We start from the raw sequence: 14,709 nt of genomic DNA, 5'->3' as shown, positions 1-14,709 counted from the left end.
TATTTGACAATAATTATTCAATCGTGAACTAACTAGGCTCAAAAGATCATCTCGTGATTTAGTAGTTTTTATTTTTATCTATATTTAATGTTTCATGCATGTGTCGCAAAATTCGATGTAACAGAGACTTTTGAAAAGTTTTTGGTTTTTAGCCTGAACAAGACCTTTGTCCTATTTTGGCGTGGTAGGAAAAGTGGAAAAAAAAACACTGACATGTGGGCCATTTTGCGAGAGGAAAGAACACATAGCTCAAACTTTCAGCACATGCTCGCCAAGTTCCGTCCCCTCATGGCGACGGCGGCGAAGGCAAGGGCGCCGCCGGCCGTGACGGCTTCCACAGCGGCGGCGGCAGCGGTGGAGCGGGAGGAGCACGTGCACTACAAGCACACTGATGCGTGCCACCAACTCCGGTGGACAGCCAAGTAACGGCCCCTTCCTTTCTCCTTTCTCCTTTCTTCTTGCATCTCGCCTCGTTTTCTCCTCTAGCGCTTAGGGCTTTGAGCCTGATCCATAGAGCTTTGCTGGTTAATGGGTTTGTCAGGGAAAGCTATGAGTACATGTACGCGCGGCCGTGGAGCAGGGTGGTCGACTTTTATGCCGAGCTCGTGCGCGCCGGCGCCGGCGCCGCGGGTCTCGCCAAGCTATTTGGGAAAGATGAGGTAAGAAAAAAAACATTTTGTCATTGCCACCAGCCACCCTATGATAGACAGGTTGTGATTTTTCTTACTTTCTCGATAGGGATGAAGGAAGAGGAATGTCGTTTTTTTCCTGACAATTATCTATATTGTGCCAAATTGTAATGTCGTCCAGTAAATAGATCTTTTTTAGGCAGACTGATGATTGAATCGAGCCATACTAGTATTGCACGATTAAAATTTGAATGCGTGGCCTACTACTCTAGATGTGCCTATACTGGAATACCTAAAGAAGCTCTAGGATCAACTGAGATTTAGGGGCTGTTTGTTTCCCCTTGCTAAATTTTAGCCAGCTAAACTTTAGTCACTTTAGTAGCTAAAGTTCTAAACACAATGACTAAAAAGGAGCTAAAATAGTTTAGTCCCACTAGTCACTCAAGAGTAGCTAAAATAATTTTAGCTGACTAAAATTTAGCAAGGAGAACCAATAGGCCAGTTTTTTCTAGAAAAAAAATGTTAGAGTTGGCCTATTATTCACATATTTGATTTTGGGAAACTCATTTAGATTTTACTTCCACAGAAAGACTACACCCTTTTTACTGCTGGAGAAAATTATCTAACACCGTCAGAAAAAACAACGGTAACTACTTCCTCCAAAGACCGTGGAGGAAGATGGGAAAGAGTAACATTTAAAGTTGTTATTTCGTACCATGGGGGTTCATTTGATGGTTGGCAGAAACAGCCTGGCCTCAATACTGTTCAAGGGTAATTTGTTTGACCTATTACTCTTCACTTCATTCACATGTAATGGAAAACAATCACTGGTACTTTTTTTTAAAAAAAAAAGAATTATTGATTTGCAGGTTAGTGGAGAAACATCTTGGACAGTTTGTTGATGAGCGAAAAGCTAAACAGCTTGAAGCAAGATCTTTGCCAATAGAAGGCTGTGCAGTTGTTGCTGGGCGCACTGACAAAGGGGTGACTGCTCTTCAGCAAGTTTGCTCATTTTGTTAGTTAACCTTGAGAATACATCTGTCGCTATCATTGTTGTTTTTCCTAATTCTGTCACATTATTAAACTTATTATGCAGCATATCAACGTCTATGGGTTGACATATCTTGATTTGACACTTCCTTTTTTTTAAAAAAAAATTAGATACATGGAGAAAGGATGTCAAATCGGGAGATATAAAAGATGCAATAAATGAGGCTGCTCCAGATAAACTAAAACCTTTGCATGTGTCAGAGGTATATTTTTCATCTTTTGCCGAATATATCAATGCACTTAATATTGATGCTGTTAGTGATGCATTCTGTCATGTCATTTAATCATACACAGTATTAGAGCAGTTTATCTTTGTTGGTGAAAGTTCTGAGAATGCCAGGACCTCAATAGTAAATGATGCCATGCTTGGTATTAACTTATGACACAATTTGCAGGTTCCACGTGAGTTTCATCCTAATTTTTCAGCAAAATGGAGGAGGTACATGTATATTTTTCCTCTCGATGAGGATGCTAACTTGATCTTAGGGGAAGCACATTCCTCAAAAATACTAGAGAATTCTGAACACAACATAAAACCTCAAAGCTTTGATGTGGCTAAGGTTGACAAAATTCTTAAAACACTTGCTGGAAAGACATTGTCCTACAAGATGTTTGCACGTGATACGCAAGCTTCACGAAGTGTGTAAGTTTCATCGAATCACAAGTTCATAACATGTGCATTTATAAGTACAAAAATGGGTTCTTACAGATTATTCTCTAGAGGCTTTTTTTCCTGACCCTGACATAGATGTTCATCAGAACCGTCTGAAATTGTCAATATATTTTTTTTTCTAAAAAGAGAGTTATTTATCTTTATATTAAGAAGAAAAAGGGGCAAGAACCTTATGGCACACACCCACACCCATGTTTATGAGAATACATTTGTACCCTTTTCTGAAATTGTCTACCGTAGTCATCACTACCTGGCAATATGCTCCTTTTAGTGGAATGCATGTCTCTATGTTGGCACTTGTTCTAAAGGTCATTAAAGTCACTACTTGTCTCGATGTTCTATTGTTTTTTCAGTGGGCCACCTACAGAATGTTTCATGTTCCATTCCCGAGCTGCAGTGGCCAAACTACATTATGCTAATGAGGTGAGAGCAGATTATTTTGTCCCTAATTGTTGATTGGAATGCAGTTATCAACTGAAGAGCTCTGTAGTGTTTGCTGCTGTGAGTTACTCTACAAATGTGTTGCAGTGTAATACTCCTGCGACATTTTTTTTTGCTGATCCCAGAACAAATGAATATGTGACTAAAGCTGGATTGTTAGTTACCACTATTGAATACTTTGATCTAATACTTTCCATACCATCTACATATTTATGTTTTCAACTGAAAATATTATGTTTGGTTTTTGTTTCCCCTTTCCGCTCAGGATTACAAAGAAGGTATGATGGTCATGTGCGTTGAGCTAGTTGCGAACAGGTTTCTGCGCAAGGTAATACGGCAAGCTATGGTGTGACCTTTTGCCTAACGTTCGATTCATATGACTATAGTTCTCACTATACTTCAATGTACAGATGGTCAGGGTTCTTGTTGCCACTGCCATAAGAGAGGCTGCTGCTGGTGCTGGTGACGATGCTTTGCTGAACCTAATGGAAGCCACTGATAGGCGTGCCACAGCACCTCCAGCACCGCCAGAAGGCCTCTGCCTCATAGATGTTGGTTACGAAGATTTTACTAAACAGAGGTGCTTCATAGTTGATTAAAGAAAGTATTCCTTCTAGAGGTGAGTGTGCGCATTTGAGTTTTTGTGTCTGCTGTTTCTCAGAAAAGGGACAAAAAAAAAAGAAACTTATTCCGTAGCTTTTTGTTAGAGGAATACAAGATGCACGGTTGGTTGAACAATGGAGGAATTTGGTTACTCCAGGTTGCTGACAAGATAACAAAGCCTCTCTGTTTAGATTTTGGCCCTATATCTACATGCTTGTTCACTACGAACATGACCAATCCCACACCATTCTTTGTATTGACCAATCGATATTTTAAAGCTGGCTTATAGGAGGGAGCAGTAACGTTGGGCCCACGCTGATGAGGAAATCAAGTTGAAACATATAGGATTTCTGAAAAGTTAGTACCGCAATTATCTGTCAGGTTTCCACTTGAGCAAATAATTGCGTAGTACTATTATCTGTCAGGTTTCCACTTAGTGCAAATAGTTCCATAACCTTTTTTTTTTCTTGGTCAGCAGCTCCTTTCGCTGTGTATTTTTTTTTCGTTCTCCAGTGTTTTCCTACCCGACTATTGTGCTACATCGAGTTTCAGTTGTACATTCGGTAAATTGGTGTGTTATGCGAACATACGGCAGCTCTGAAATGTGCAGGAATACTTCATGTCGTGTCCAAGTGACCAAGCCATGCTGCTGCTATTAGTCGGCTATTTTTGGTTGTTATGAGTGGCCTATTTGTATTTTGTGGTTATTTTTTAAAAAATATATAAATTTGGTAGTGTACTTATGATGTTCTGTCATGCAGCAACTGACTAGAATTTGCCGAGCAGGTCTCCAGCTCTAATGTATTTTCCTTCAGATATAACTAGAACGCAAGTGACAATCAATTCACTGATGCTCTCCTTCAGATATATAACTGGAACGCATGTTTCACATCGCGGGTTATATGCTCTCACTAAGAGCATCTCCAATGGTTTTGCATTTGAGGTTTGCATTTGAGTAATTTGTCAAAAAGCTCTAAAAGAGGTATCCAACGGTTTTGCATTTGGAGTTTGCAATTTGAGCAACTTGGCAAATGAGGGAGCAAACTTGGCAAAATTGCCAAGTTGTAGACGGCTTTGCAAACCTGATCGCGCGTGCAAAGTCATACACAAGGAAAGCGCGCGCGCCTGGAGACCTTCTATTTTTATCCTTTGTCAAGTCCAAATGTCAATTCCCTTAGAGATGACCTATTTTTATCCTTTGCATTTTGTTATGGAAGTTTGCAAACAACAATAAATGTCAAGTCAATTTGGCAAAGCGTTTGGAGATGCTCTAAGGGCTCGTTCGGTTCCTTTGGAATGAGGCTCAAACAATTCAGTTAGAATGGTTCACTAATTTGTATAATCTTTAATAAGCTGAAATAGTTTGTCGGTTCAATCCTAGGAAACCGAACGAAGCTACAAGTACTGTAGTGAATTGTTTTTGAAGCAAACATCTCCACAAGAGAGTAAGGCAACAACAAACTGCAAACGCAACAAAACAAAGTACGACCAAGATCTCCACTGCTCTTTGCCTTTTGTCGACTAAATAGCGTACAGCGGTTTGGTTAGCGAATTGGTGACGAGATAGCAGATCGACAGCGGGCGCTAAATTCCAATAACGGCATATGATAGTTACATATAAATTTAGAATAATGGGTATTAATAGACATTTAACTATAAACAACTGAAAGGTTTGATATCTCACATGCTTAAATTAAGGAAAAAAGCATAATGTTCCACAACTTATATAAGTCATTTGATATCAGAGTTTATAAGAAAATAGATTATATAAGAGCCATAAATAGTTTATAAGACCATCATTCGTTATGATTGTTAAAAGGTAGCAATATCCTTATTCTCATGGTCACTTAAACCATCCATACATCTTAAGTGAACTAGAATTATTTATTTGTTGTATACTATATCCATGCTATTACGACAGCTACGAAGAATTGCAGAGAGCGCTATAGCGGCCCGCTAACTCAAATAACAGCCTCTAACTCTAAGTTCTGACTTACTAATTTCAGTCCGCTACCGCTATTGCAGCTGCTACCATTGCTATTTAGTACCTTGTTTGTCAATCGTCAGTCACCAAACAATCGCAACAAAAGGGTCGTGCAATGAAATCTGATACTCTAAATAAACTAAAGTTACTAGATTTGATCATTTGATTTAAGTATAACTAACACACCATTACTAGCCTCTACATGTCTGTATCTTCAACTAATGGACAACTGAGATGAAACTGCAAATCGAACGGACTAACTAGAACAAGCGATCTACGTACTCCTATATTATACTGTGATGAACTGATGATAGCTGCGCAGGATCGTAGATCATCCAGAGAGCAGGGGGCCATGGCAACCACACTAGAAGGCCCAGGTATTCTCGCGGCGCACCTCATCCTCCTCCTCGGTTGTCAATTCGTTCGTCATCCCGAACATCTTTCTGATCTGCTCCGGCGTCTTGCCCTTGATCATGTCGGCGATGGTCTTGCAGGTGAGGTTCAGCAGGCCCTCGATCTTGAGGTAACTAGAGGCCGTGGTGAGCGAGTAGAGCGTGCCCAAGTCGACGTGCATGAACTCCCTGTCGAAGCGCTCTAGGTCCTCCTCCGCCGCGGAAGAGCTCGAGCCCGCGGGGGCGTGCTTGTTGCAGTACTCGAGCACCTTGGCGAGGGTCTTCGCGTCGACTTCGGGGAGCAGGATGCCGTCGTCGCCGCTAGCGTCGGCTCCGGCCTCGTCGATCATGCGGCGCACGGTCTTCGACAGCAACGCCGCCGCCTCCCTCACCTCGAAGCGCGCTCTGATGTCGGAGCTGACGAGCACGATCGTCTTCTCCTCCCCGCTGCTGCTGCTGCTGCTGCCGCCGCCAGAACCCGCTGCGGCAGCCATCGCCGCCGCCAGTGCGTTGCCTCGTCTTGGTCGTCTTAGGGCTGGGCTGAGATGGTCTCTCGTGAGATTTTCCGTTAAGTACATTGGTAATCAGATTTAGTAGTAGATTGGACCTTTTTTTTTGAGCAGGAGTAGATTGGAATCAGAATGGTGGAAATCGGAAGCGAATAAAGGCCTCATCAGCCACCAGGCCGTGACGGGCTTACGGCCCCTGCTAAAATCCTGAAGTCGTGTCCAGTAAAAGATTCCAGCCACGAGAAACGTAAGCTCAGGCCTTTCGAGGCGGTAAATTTTATTGCTTATCATATTAAATGTTTAAACACATATATAAAATATTAGATATAAATTATTTATAAAACTTTAAAACATAGCTAAGAATAATTTACGAGCTGATTTTTTAAGTCTATTTAATTTATAGTTAGACATAGTTACAAATAAAACAAAAATAATATACTACTGTTAAACTTTAATACCCCCTCAGTCTTAGCGGGGCATGATACAGTCATCAAGACCGTCGGATTTTATATCGGTAACTATGACAACAAGTTTTATGTGATGAAACTCTTTGATAATCGATCTTTCTACCTCCCTTTGTAATTAACTTGCCGACTCAGTAAATTTATTGATGTAACATCATTAAATAAGATTAAATAAAATTCCTTTAAAACTTCTATTAAGACTGATCTAAGAGGCACGTGATGAATGTCTAATCGTGTTTTTAACTACACTAAGCTTTGCATTTTTATAGGTAACACTACGCTACGACATTACTTATTGATTTCACTATTATTGCAAATAATTTTTAAACTCTACTCAACCCTGCTATTTGAATTTGCCACAAAATATTTTTAGCACTGTTAAACTTGAGTAAGACGTGTATTCTTTACTTTATAAATGAGGTAATGAACAATATACTAATTACTGATTGTTGATGAAGGTTGAATGAATACTAAAAAAATGGTTAGGGGATCGATATGTTCTTCAATTTGAGTATATGTGTTCATGAATTCTTCTAAGTTATATGTTTTCTGTGCAAAAGTAATTAAGTGTAAAACCTCTAATAAACGAAATAGTTTCCGCCATATTGACTATAGTTTTTGGAGGAGACTTGATACTAAAAGGCTTAGCCCACTATTTTAGACTTTGTGTCTCCAAGGCCTCATCGTTACTTATGCACAGTGCCTAACAAAATGCTTCTAGCTGGCATATAGATTTAGTGATTGGAATATAGAAGATCACTCCGGCTAGAGAATATATAGCCTAGACACTGTCCAACCCTATTGCCCCTGTTTGGTTCCTACTCTTTGCCGCCATCTAAGCATAGTTATTAGGATCGGAACAGACATCAAACCAGTTGAGGTCTCGGCTCATGGTTTGATAGGTTCAACCCGTTGAACCTCCCGGCTCAAAGTCTTTAAATATAATAATACATGTATGCAAAACACAAAAGATTGTGTAGCTTAGTGGTGAGAACTCTTCTTTTCACTTTCTGTGGTGGCCTTTTTTTTGCGTATTTCACTTCCCACACATGACCTCTCCGCTCGGCGCATCATGTTTGGTTTGTTAGCAACTCATTTTGAGTGGTTATTATTGGTTTTTGAGAAAAATGGTGGTTCTATCGGTCTATTGTTGGTTTGATTGCATACCGATCTTTTAAGTGAATCAAAACGGCTAGGGTCCTAGTTCCGATTTTTTTCTCACAGATAACTGATTCGGCTTGTTCCTAATAACTATGCACCTAATCCCTCATCAGTCAGTAAACAAATCCATTTGACAGTGATGTGGTGCCAGGGGACATTTTATTCTCATCCAGAAAACCCTTCTCTCCATTAGGTGCTACAAGTTGGTCATGACTTTAGTGCTCGCTTAGGGCGCTGGGAGTAGATTTCATGCCCTAGCCACTGTTTTGTCGCCTCCACTGGCATGATGCATACTGCCTAATCTCCTTGGTGGTGAAGTCGACAATAGCCAGGGTTTAGTCTGAGCTTGGTGACCGCCGATCTGCCATTGTGTTGCTCATATCTACCTTCCCTAGCTAGGATCACTTGGGAGTGGATACTACCTAATTTCCTTGGTGGTGAAGTCGACAATAGCCATGTTTGTTAGTCCTAATCTCCTTGGTTTTGAGTTGACAATAGCCATGTTTGTTAGTCTTAGGCTGGTTATCATGTTTCATCTCTTGGTGATTTTAGGATGAATGTGTTGTTAGTCATGTCGGTGTACATGCATGAATTCTAGTTTAACCGTCAGCAATTAAGGCAATATCGATGAGATTTGTTATCGAGGCCTAAGGCGATGTTATTGTTAGAATGCACAGTTAGATCCAGACCCAAAAGAATCCACCAACCAAATAACATGGAAGCGTATATACTACCATAGGAAAAAATACACAAGTGAGAACAATGTTCTAATCGTATCATCAAACTTGACATTAAACATTCTTTAATATGCAATGATTAATATAGAACAATGTTTTTTAAATAAAAATATAGAACAATGTTGATAGTGTGCAATTACAATTCTATAGTAGTCATATACAAAGACCATTTTCTCACACTAGGTACTTCCTATTCTGTTGGATGAGCTTGTCGACTACAATGTTGTAGGCCTTCTCGGTAGGATGGAAACCGTCCCAGAAAATATAATCGATTACATTTGGACATGCATTGTGATATGCAATGAATACGGCAGCACTTAACACTGTGCTACCACAACAACCTTCTTTGACCTCCTTGAAACCTACATAATTATGACCCAATATTTAGTATAGAAATGGTTCTAATGAGAATATGTCAAATAACATCTCTTCATGAAGAAAGAAAGTACCAAATATTACACATGATTTTTATTGCATAGATAATGCAACTGCAATGATTATTATTTATCATATATTCTCCAGCTAAACTAAGTGTGTGTACCTACTTAATACAAGAGTCTAACTTTACTTCATGTTAGAATAAAGCTTCCTTCACCTAAAAGTATGTGCATCCATTTAGCGGTCAATTTTTAAACTGTAATATGCCAATTAGAAGATGAGTTGTCTAAATTTATAATTTAAAATTATAATGCAAGAATATTGTGTTATTAAAACAAATGGTAAGATAAAACTCACCATAAAAAGCTGGATTTTGAATGAGGTCAAGTAAATTGTAGTATATATCAATATAAACAAACTTTGACCCATAACCATTCCATTCTGCATTTAGTCGATCTATTTCCTTTGAGATCTTTAAATTAAATAATATTGATGCTTGATTCCTTTGTGGCTCACATTCTCTTGATGGACTTCCTCCAAGTATTATTTGTGAAGGACAACAGCCTAATGGTGGAACACCAACAATTCCAATTTTCTTAGCTCCCATATTGTTTAGAGTCTGTACAAAAATAGAGCACAAACGTTCGTTTGCTGAGAAAATGGTTTTTACTAATATAATTGCATGCCACATTGAACATATAAATTAAATATAATCTATTTGTTTGCCAAAGATTTAAAAGTCTATGTCTTGCATGTTTTGTGTAGCACAATTCATGTTGTAATAAAAACATGTGTACTACATGCCTATGCAGGGATAAACATAAGGGAATTAAAAAATGTCTAAATGCACAAATAAATTGTCAAAGTGTGATGAAAGTTTTTGCGAATATAGATACAATGGAACATAGAAAAGACATATTAAAAGGTTGAGTTTCATATAACCCATTCTCAAAGAATTTATATATTTAAATTTGTAGCAATTACCATTGTGAAGTTGATAGCCGAAGAGACTAGAAAGTCCATATAAGAAGGAAGATCATATTCATGGCGTCTTAAAGGAACTGCAAAATAGTTATTTACAATATCATTGGCCCCCATGATTGTAAAGAAGATGGCTTTAGAGATAATATGTGTCATCTTCTCCTCTCCAACAATAGCTGCTACTTTCTCCTTGTAGTCATGGAATAATTCAAGTTGCTCCGCACTCGATCTGGCAGTCTACATGCATTTGTATTCCTTGATTAGGGATGGAGTAATGATCTTATTCATAAAAACAATTAATTCTATTTTCAGATTGTAATTACTTGATATGTGAAAAGAAAAGAAATGGTACCGAGAGCGTAGATGTAAGTGGATCATATCCACTGCCTCCAGAAGCAAAGGCCACACCGGTGAGTAGGTCATTTGGTTGAAGGTCATCAGCAAGGTAAGGAGGCAAAAGTTCCTTAACACCCAACTTAGAAGCTGCTCAAATAATAATAGCATATATGTAATAAGAAATAATGAAGATATAAATAGAGATAACTTTGACAAAGTATATTGAAGAAAGAAATCATATGGTTCACGATCAAACTAAAACTACAAATGCCTTAGCTCTACCTTTCTAGTTCATGTTGTACACATGTATTCACAACGTACTATTGGCAGATGTGGAAATCAAATCACCATTTAAGTCAAGATTATCTAGAAAAGGAATGAAAATGAGATGAAGAGGAGGGAATAAACAAGAAATATGGAATCAAAATCCGATGGATCAACTTTGATAGCTCCAACTCCAGAGCAATGTCCTCTTCTTCTCTGATGACCATCTTGTCTTCTCTAGTGATGAATCTAGCTCAAGTTAGGACTAGGATTAGGGTTAGGGTTACTGAGATGGGTTTTGGGATTGAGGAAGGAACCATTGGCTTCTAGGTCTAAAGGGATGCCTAGGGAGGCAACCGGACCATAGGTGGTGATCATGTGTTGGCAGAATGGTGGGTAGTGGTATGGTTTTAGAGGCCTGTTGGGGAGGATTGGTGGAGCATTGGGGAATGGTGGTGCGATGAAGGGCTACAAATATAGGGGTGATGGGGTTGTGCCATATCGAGAGGGGATGGTGGTGGAGGCGGAAGCCGAGGAAGGGGAAGGTAAAAGTGGTCTTTATCAGCATCACTACAACATTTAGTGGTCATGGTTGTAGTGACTTTAAAATCAGCAACTGCAATGGTAGATGCCTAGGATCAAATTCAAGCAAGTTATGACGAAGGAGGAGGGGGGAACAGATGGGAAAATGGGTGATGCATGTTGACATCTCTAAGCCGGTCACGATTGGGGTTTTAAGAGGTTGGTGTGTGGGGGCTCATGCATTGTCCTAAAGAGGCCTCTCCCCCTAGACACCTCCTTTTGAAATTTCATATAAAATAAGCATAGCGGCCACAATTCTTAGACCTTTTTTTTGATCTGGCTGACCTCTATTTGAAAAATGATGTAATCCTAAATCTATCTCTAGCCAAATTGTTTAAAGTTTGACTGAATTTATAGAAAAATAGTATGAATATTTATAACAAGTATGTAATACTAAAATATATCTAAGCTTATTTTATATAACAAACCTTTTTTTATCTAATCTAGTTAACTCGATCAAAATAGTTCGATTTGGTACTATTTTAAAATTGGGTTATTTTCCGGAGGGAGGAAATGCCGCCCATTATGCTTTTAGTAGCTACCATCTCGAACCTCCTCCGCATCATGTTATCATGCATTTAAAGTTTGGTGAAGACAGCTACGGCAGGACTGCAGAAGCCAGAATTATCCAAGCTAATCTAAGATATGGCAGTATGGAAAACGTGACTTCTTTTTCTTGACTTGAAATGGTGTTTTGTTCCTACAATTTTAGTATATACATTCTGCTGTTTTTTTTTAAAAAAAATTCCTGGAATCATTTGAAGACTCATCAAATAACTTTTTTTAGAGGACTCATCAATTAATTAACATGTCTAGTGCCCTGTGTCCGGCCCTTACTTGATACTTGGGCGCCAGTATGGTCATTCGTAATAATCTGGCCCACTCTCGATATTAATTGTTTTTTTCTTTTAGACAAATGACAATATACGAACTTTTCAAACTAGTTCAAGGGCCAGGCTCATATATATTGGCTCAAAACCAGACATAAGTTTTTTCTTTTAAACCCAGTTTCTTGGATCCTAAGGGCACATGCCCTCAATATAGACCAAAGGATTTGTTGTGAGATTCGTGCCTAGCAGGAGAGAGACAATAGAAAATTGTCAATCTCCTGTTGGGCACGAATCTCAGAGCAAATCCTATGGTCCACATTGTGAGAGCATGTGTCATTAAGGGCAAATTTTAGTTTACCAACTTCACTGCTTTTGTTATTTTAAGAAGAGAAATAGAAAATTCTTTTATTGTAGTGTATGAAGGAGCTGGAGCTACACCAGATACGGCCTTAGACTCGTTAGAGCAAGTATTATAGTGGGTTGTAAGCTGGCTAAATGCTGAGGTGGAGAGAAGAGAGGAGAAGCAGGTTGTATATAAGCTTACAGCCAGCTTAGGCACATGAACCAAAAAATTTTGTGAGAGAGATAAGTGGGACATGTATTAATAGTGAATAGCTAACTATTGTATGGGTGGGCTGAAAGAAAACTGCAAGGAACTTACGGACAGCAAGTTGACAATATTATTAAACTTGCTCTTATATAACATTCATTTAGAAAGTTAGTTTGAGCACCTTTAAAGTTTTGACACTGAAACACCACATAACTTTAAACGACGTTTAATTTGTTGCCATTATAATTGAACTCTTCCACTGATCCATTCGATCCACATGCAGTACCTCCAGCCAACAAGTATCACGCATGCATGAAAAGATTTAAACGCTACATATATGTATGACGCCGAACATACATACCTAGTAGGTCTCCGGGGACAAGACCATTGGAGAACCTCCCGGTGGCAACCCCGCCGGGAAAGTCCTGCCCGTACGGAGGGAAGTTGGCCCTCGCCTCCGTCAGCCGGTGGTTGTTGTTGCCAGGATCGACGATGGAGTCGCCGAACATGAAGATGGCCGAGATGTCCTCAAACCCACCGGATTCGCCGCCGCCTGATCCATGGACTGCCGCCGACGGCGGCAGAAGCACCACCACCGCCAGCGCCAGGAGCAGCAGGACGACCTGCTGGCAGCGAGCATAGCCGCCGCCATTGCGACCCATGCAGCAGGCCAGAGGAGACGACGACGCCATTATTGATTGCCTTGCTGTGAAGAGATGTCTGAGTTTCTCTCACTCAAAACCCGCGTTATATATAGCTCGCTGTGTGAAGAGATGTCTGCAACAGTTGAGCGTGACGCGACTCGACTCGGTTTGCATGAAGGTGGTTGCGCGTTGCATCCACCGTCGCTTGATGCTTCAGCTATTAATGTGTGTGTGTCCCAGTCCCGCCGGCCGATCATTTTACTGTTTGCGATGACTGTCGGTCAAGCGGTTACATTATGGTTCAAAAAAATTTGCAAAAACAATACTGTAGCATTTTTTATTTTTATTTAACAAAAATTGTCCAATCATGAAGTAATTGGACTTAAAAGATTCGTATCGCGATTTTTACCTATATTTAATACTCCATGCATGTGTTTAAGATTCGATGTGACTGAGAATCTTTAAGAGTTTTGGATTTTTAAGGTGAACTAAACAAAGCCTATACGTGTGCATGCATGCAGGTGGGAAGAAGAGTATATAGTACGTACTGCGATACGGTGTTCCAGTTTAGGTCCTTTTTGATTCGAGCTATTTTTTTTCTAATATTTATCTCATCTAATGTTTAGACACGTATAAATATAAATTATTTATAAAACTAAAAAAATAACTAGAGAATAATTTCTAATATATTTTTAAGTCGAATTAATCTATGATTGGACACTAAATACTATAGTTACAAGCAGTGACGAAGCTAGAACAAATTAGAAGAGAGTGTACTTAGCTTTTGGCTGTATATATATCTTTTGTAAGAGGTACATATATTGTAAAATTTTAAATCTAATCACTATTTTTACTCAACATGTAGCTTCGCCCTTGATTACAAATATACTACAATACCCATCTCCAACCAAATAACTCCTTAGGCCCTATTTAGGTTGGGGATGAAAATTTTTTGGGTGTCACATCGGATATGTCGGAAGGATGTTGGGAGAGGTTTTTAGAAACTAATAAAAAAACAAATTACATAGCTCGTTTGAAAACTGCAAGACAAATCTATTAAATATAATTAATCTGTTATTAGCACATGTAGGTTACTGTAGCACTTAAGACTAATCATGGACTAACTAGTCTTAAAAGATTCGTCTCACGATTTTCAACTAAACTGTGTAATTAGTTTATTTGTTTATCTACATTTAATGTTTTATGTATATATCCAAAGATTCGATGGGATGAATTAAAAAATTTTGGGTGCCATCTGACCTGACATGTCCCCCCAAAAAAAATTTGACCTGATGTCCTCTTGGGCCCAACTTGATTGTGACAATTCTCCTATTGGCCAAGCTTGTAGATCTTGATATGCCACCTCGTGCCGGGCCATATAGTAGCGATTTTGGCCTTTTGGTCTTTGTATGTGCCTATCACTACTACGTAAAATATTTTACGAGGCATTTTAAAAATAGTCTCTAAGGCGGGCAGACCTTTCAACCTGCCTGTGATTAAT

At 39.2% G+C, this 14,709-nt stretch overlaps 3 protein-coding genes across 5 annotated transcripts; 1 reads left to right on the top strand and 2 right to left on the bottom strand.

Moving 5' to 3' along the window:
• On the top strand, window positions 229–4,139 carry LOC8061580 (tRNA pseudouridine synthase A). Of its 3 annotated transcripts, none has more exons than XM_021448922.1 (10): window positions 229–422; window positions 542–659; window positions 1,216–1,400; window positions 1,499–1,644; window positions 1,791–1,882; window positions 2,075–2,322; window positions 2,706–2,775; window positions 3,059–3,121; window positions 3,204–3,412; window positions 3,501–4,139. In XM_021448922.1, the coding sequence occupies exons 1-9, from the start codon at window positions 265–267 to the stop codon at window positions 3,390–3,392; spliced, it is 1,269 nt and encodes a 422-aa protein (XP_021304597.1). In that variant the 5' UTR covers window positions 229–264; the 3' UTR covers window positions 3,393–3,412; window positions 3,501–4,139. The 3 variants fall into 3 exon arrangements, with proteins under 3 accessions (XP_021304597.1, XP_021304598.1, XP_021304596.1); XM_021448923.1 differs by having other exon boundaries at window positions 3,490–4,139; XM_021448921.1 differs by having other exon boundaries at window positions 3,204–4,139.
• Window positions 5,504–6,311, bottom strand: LOC8061579 (SKP1-like protein 1A). Its single transcript, XM_002437368.2, has one exon. It carries the CDS (start codon window positions 6,264–6,266, stop codon window positions 5,745–5,747), a length of 522 nt encoding a protein of 173 aa, XP_002437413.1. The 5' UTR covers window positions 6,267–6,311; the 3' UTR covers window positions 5,504–5,744.
• LOC8069384 (GDSL esterase/lipase At3g14820) lies at window positions 8,695–13,267 on the bottom strand. The gene is made up of 5 exons (XM_002437367.2): window positions 12,926–13,267; window positions 10,355–10,485; window positions 10,006–10,239; window positions 9,379–9,640; window positions 8,695–9,005 (listed from the first exon to the last, which is right to left on the bottom strand). Exons 1-5 carry the CDS (start codon window positions 13,254–13,256, stop codon window positions 8,818–8,820), a joined length of 1,146 nt encoding a protein of 381 aa, XP_002437412.1. The 5' UTR covers window positions 13,257–13,267; the 3' UTR covers window positions 8,695–8,817.

This window comes from Sorghum bicolor, chromosome 10 (assembly GCF_000003195.3).
Source record: "Sorghum bicolor cultivar BTx623 chromosome 10, Sorghum_bicolor_NCBIv3, whole genome shotgun sequence".
Classification (NCBI taxonomy): Eukaryota; Viridiplantae; Streptophyta; class Magnoliopsida; order Poales; family Poaceae; genus Sorghum; species Sorghum bicolor.
Note: the sequence above shows the minus strand (reverse complement) of the source record. Positions and strands in the feature narration are given on the sequence as shown.

What these genes read in the sequence shown, in the direction of transcription:
- LOC8061580 (XM_021448922.1), top strand. Translation starts at nt 265, where the DNA reads ATGCTCGCCAAGTTCCGTCCCCTCATGGCGACGGCGGCGAAGGCAAGG. An exon ending in GGCCTCAATACTGTTCAAGG is followed by an intron (nt 1,401 to 1,498) that starts GTAATTTGTTTG and finishes ATTGATTTGCAG; the next exon opens with GTTAGTGGAGAAACATCTTG. An exon ending in ACGCAAGCTTCACGAAGTGT is followed by an intron (nt 2,323 to 2,705) that starts GTAAGTTTCATC and finishes TTGTTTTTTCAG; the next exon opens with TGGGCCACCTACAGAATGTT.
- LOC8061579 (XM_002437368.2), bottom strand. Translation starts at nt 6,266, where the DNA reads ATGGCTGCCGCAGCGGGTTCTGGCGGCGGCAGCAGCAGCAGCAGCAGC.
- LOC8069384 (XM_002437367.2), bottom strand. Translation starts at nt 13,256, where the DNA reads ATGGCGTCGTCGTCTCCTCTGGCCTGCTGCATGGGTCGCAATGGCGGC. An exon ending in CACTTACATCTACGCTCTCG is followed by an intron (nt 10,240 to 10,354) that starts GTACCATTTCTT and finishes AAATGCATGTAG; the next exon opens with ACTGCCAGATCGAGTGCGGA. An exon ending in CGGCTATCAACTTCACAATG is followed by an intron (nt 9,641 to 10,005) that starts GTAATTGCTACA and finishes ATTTTTGTACAG; the next exon opens with ACTCTAAACAATATGGGAGC.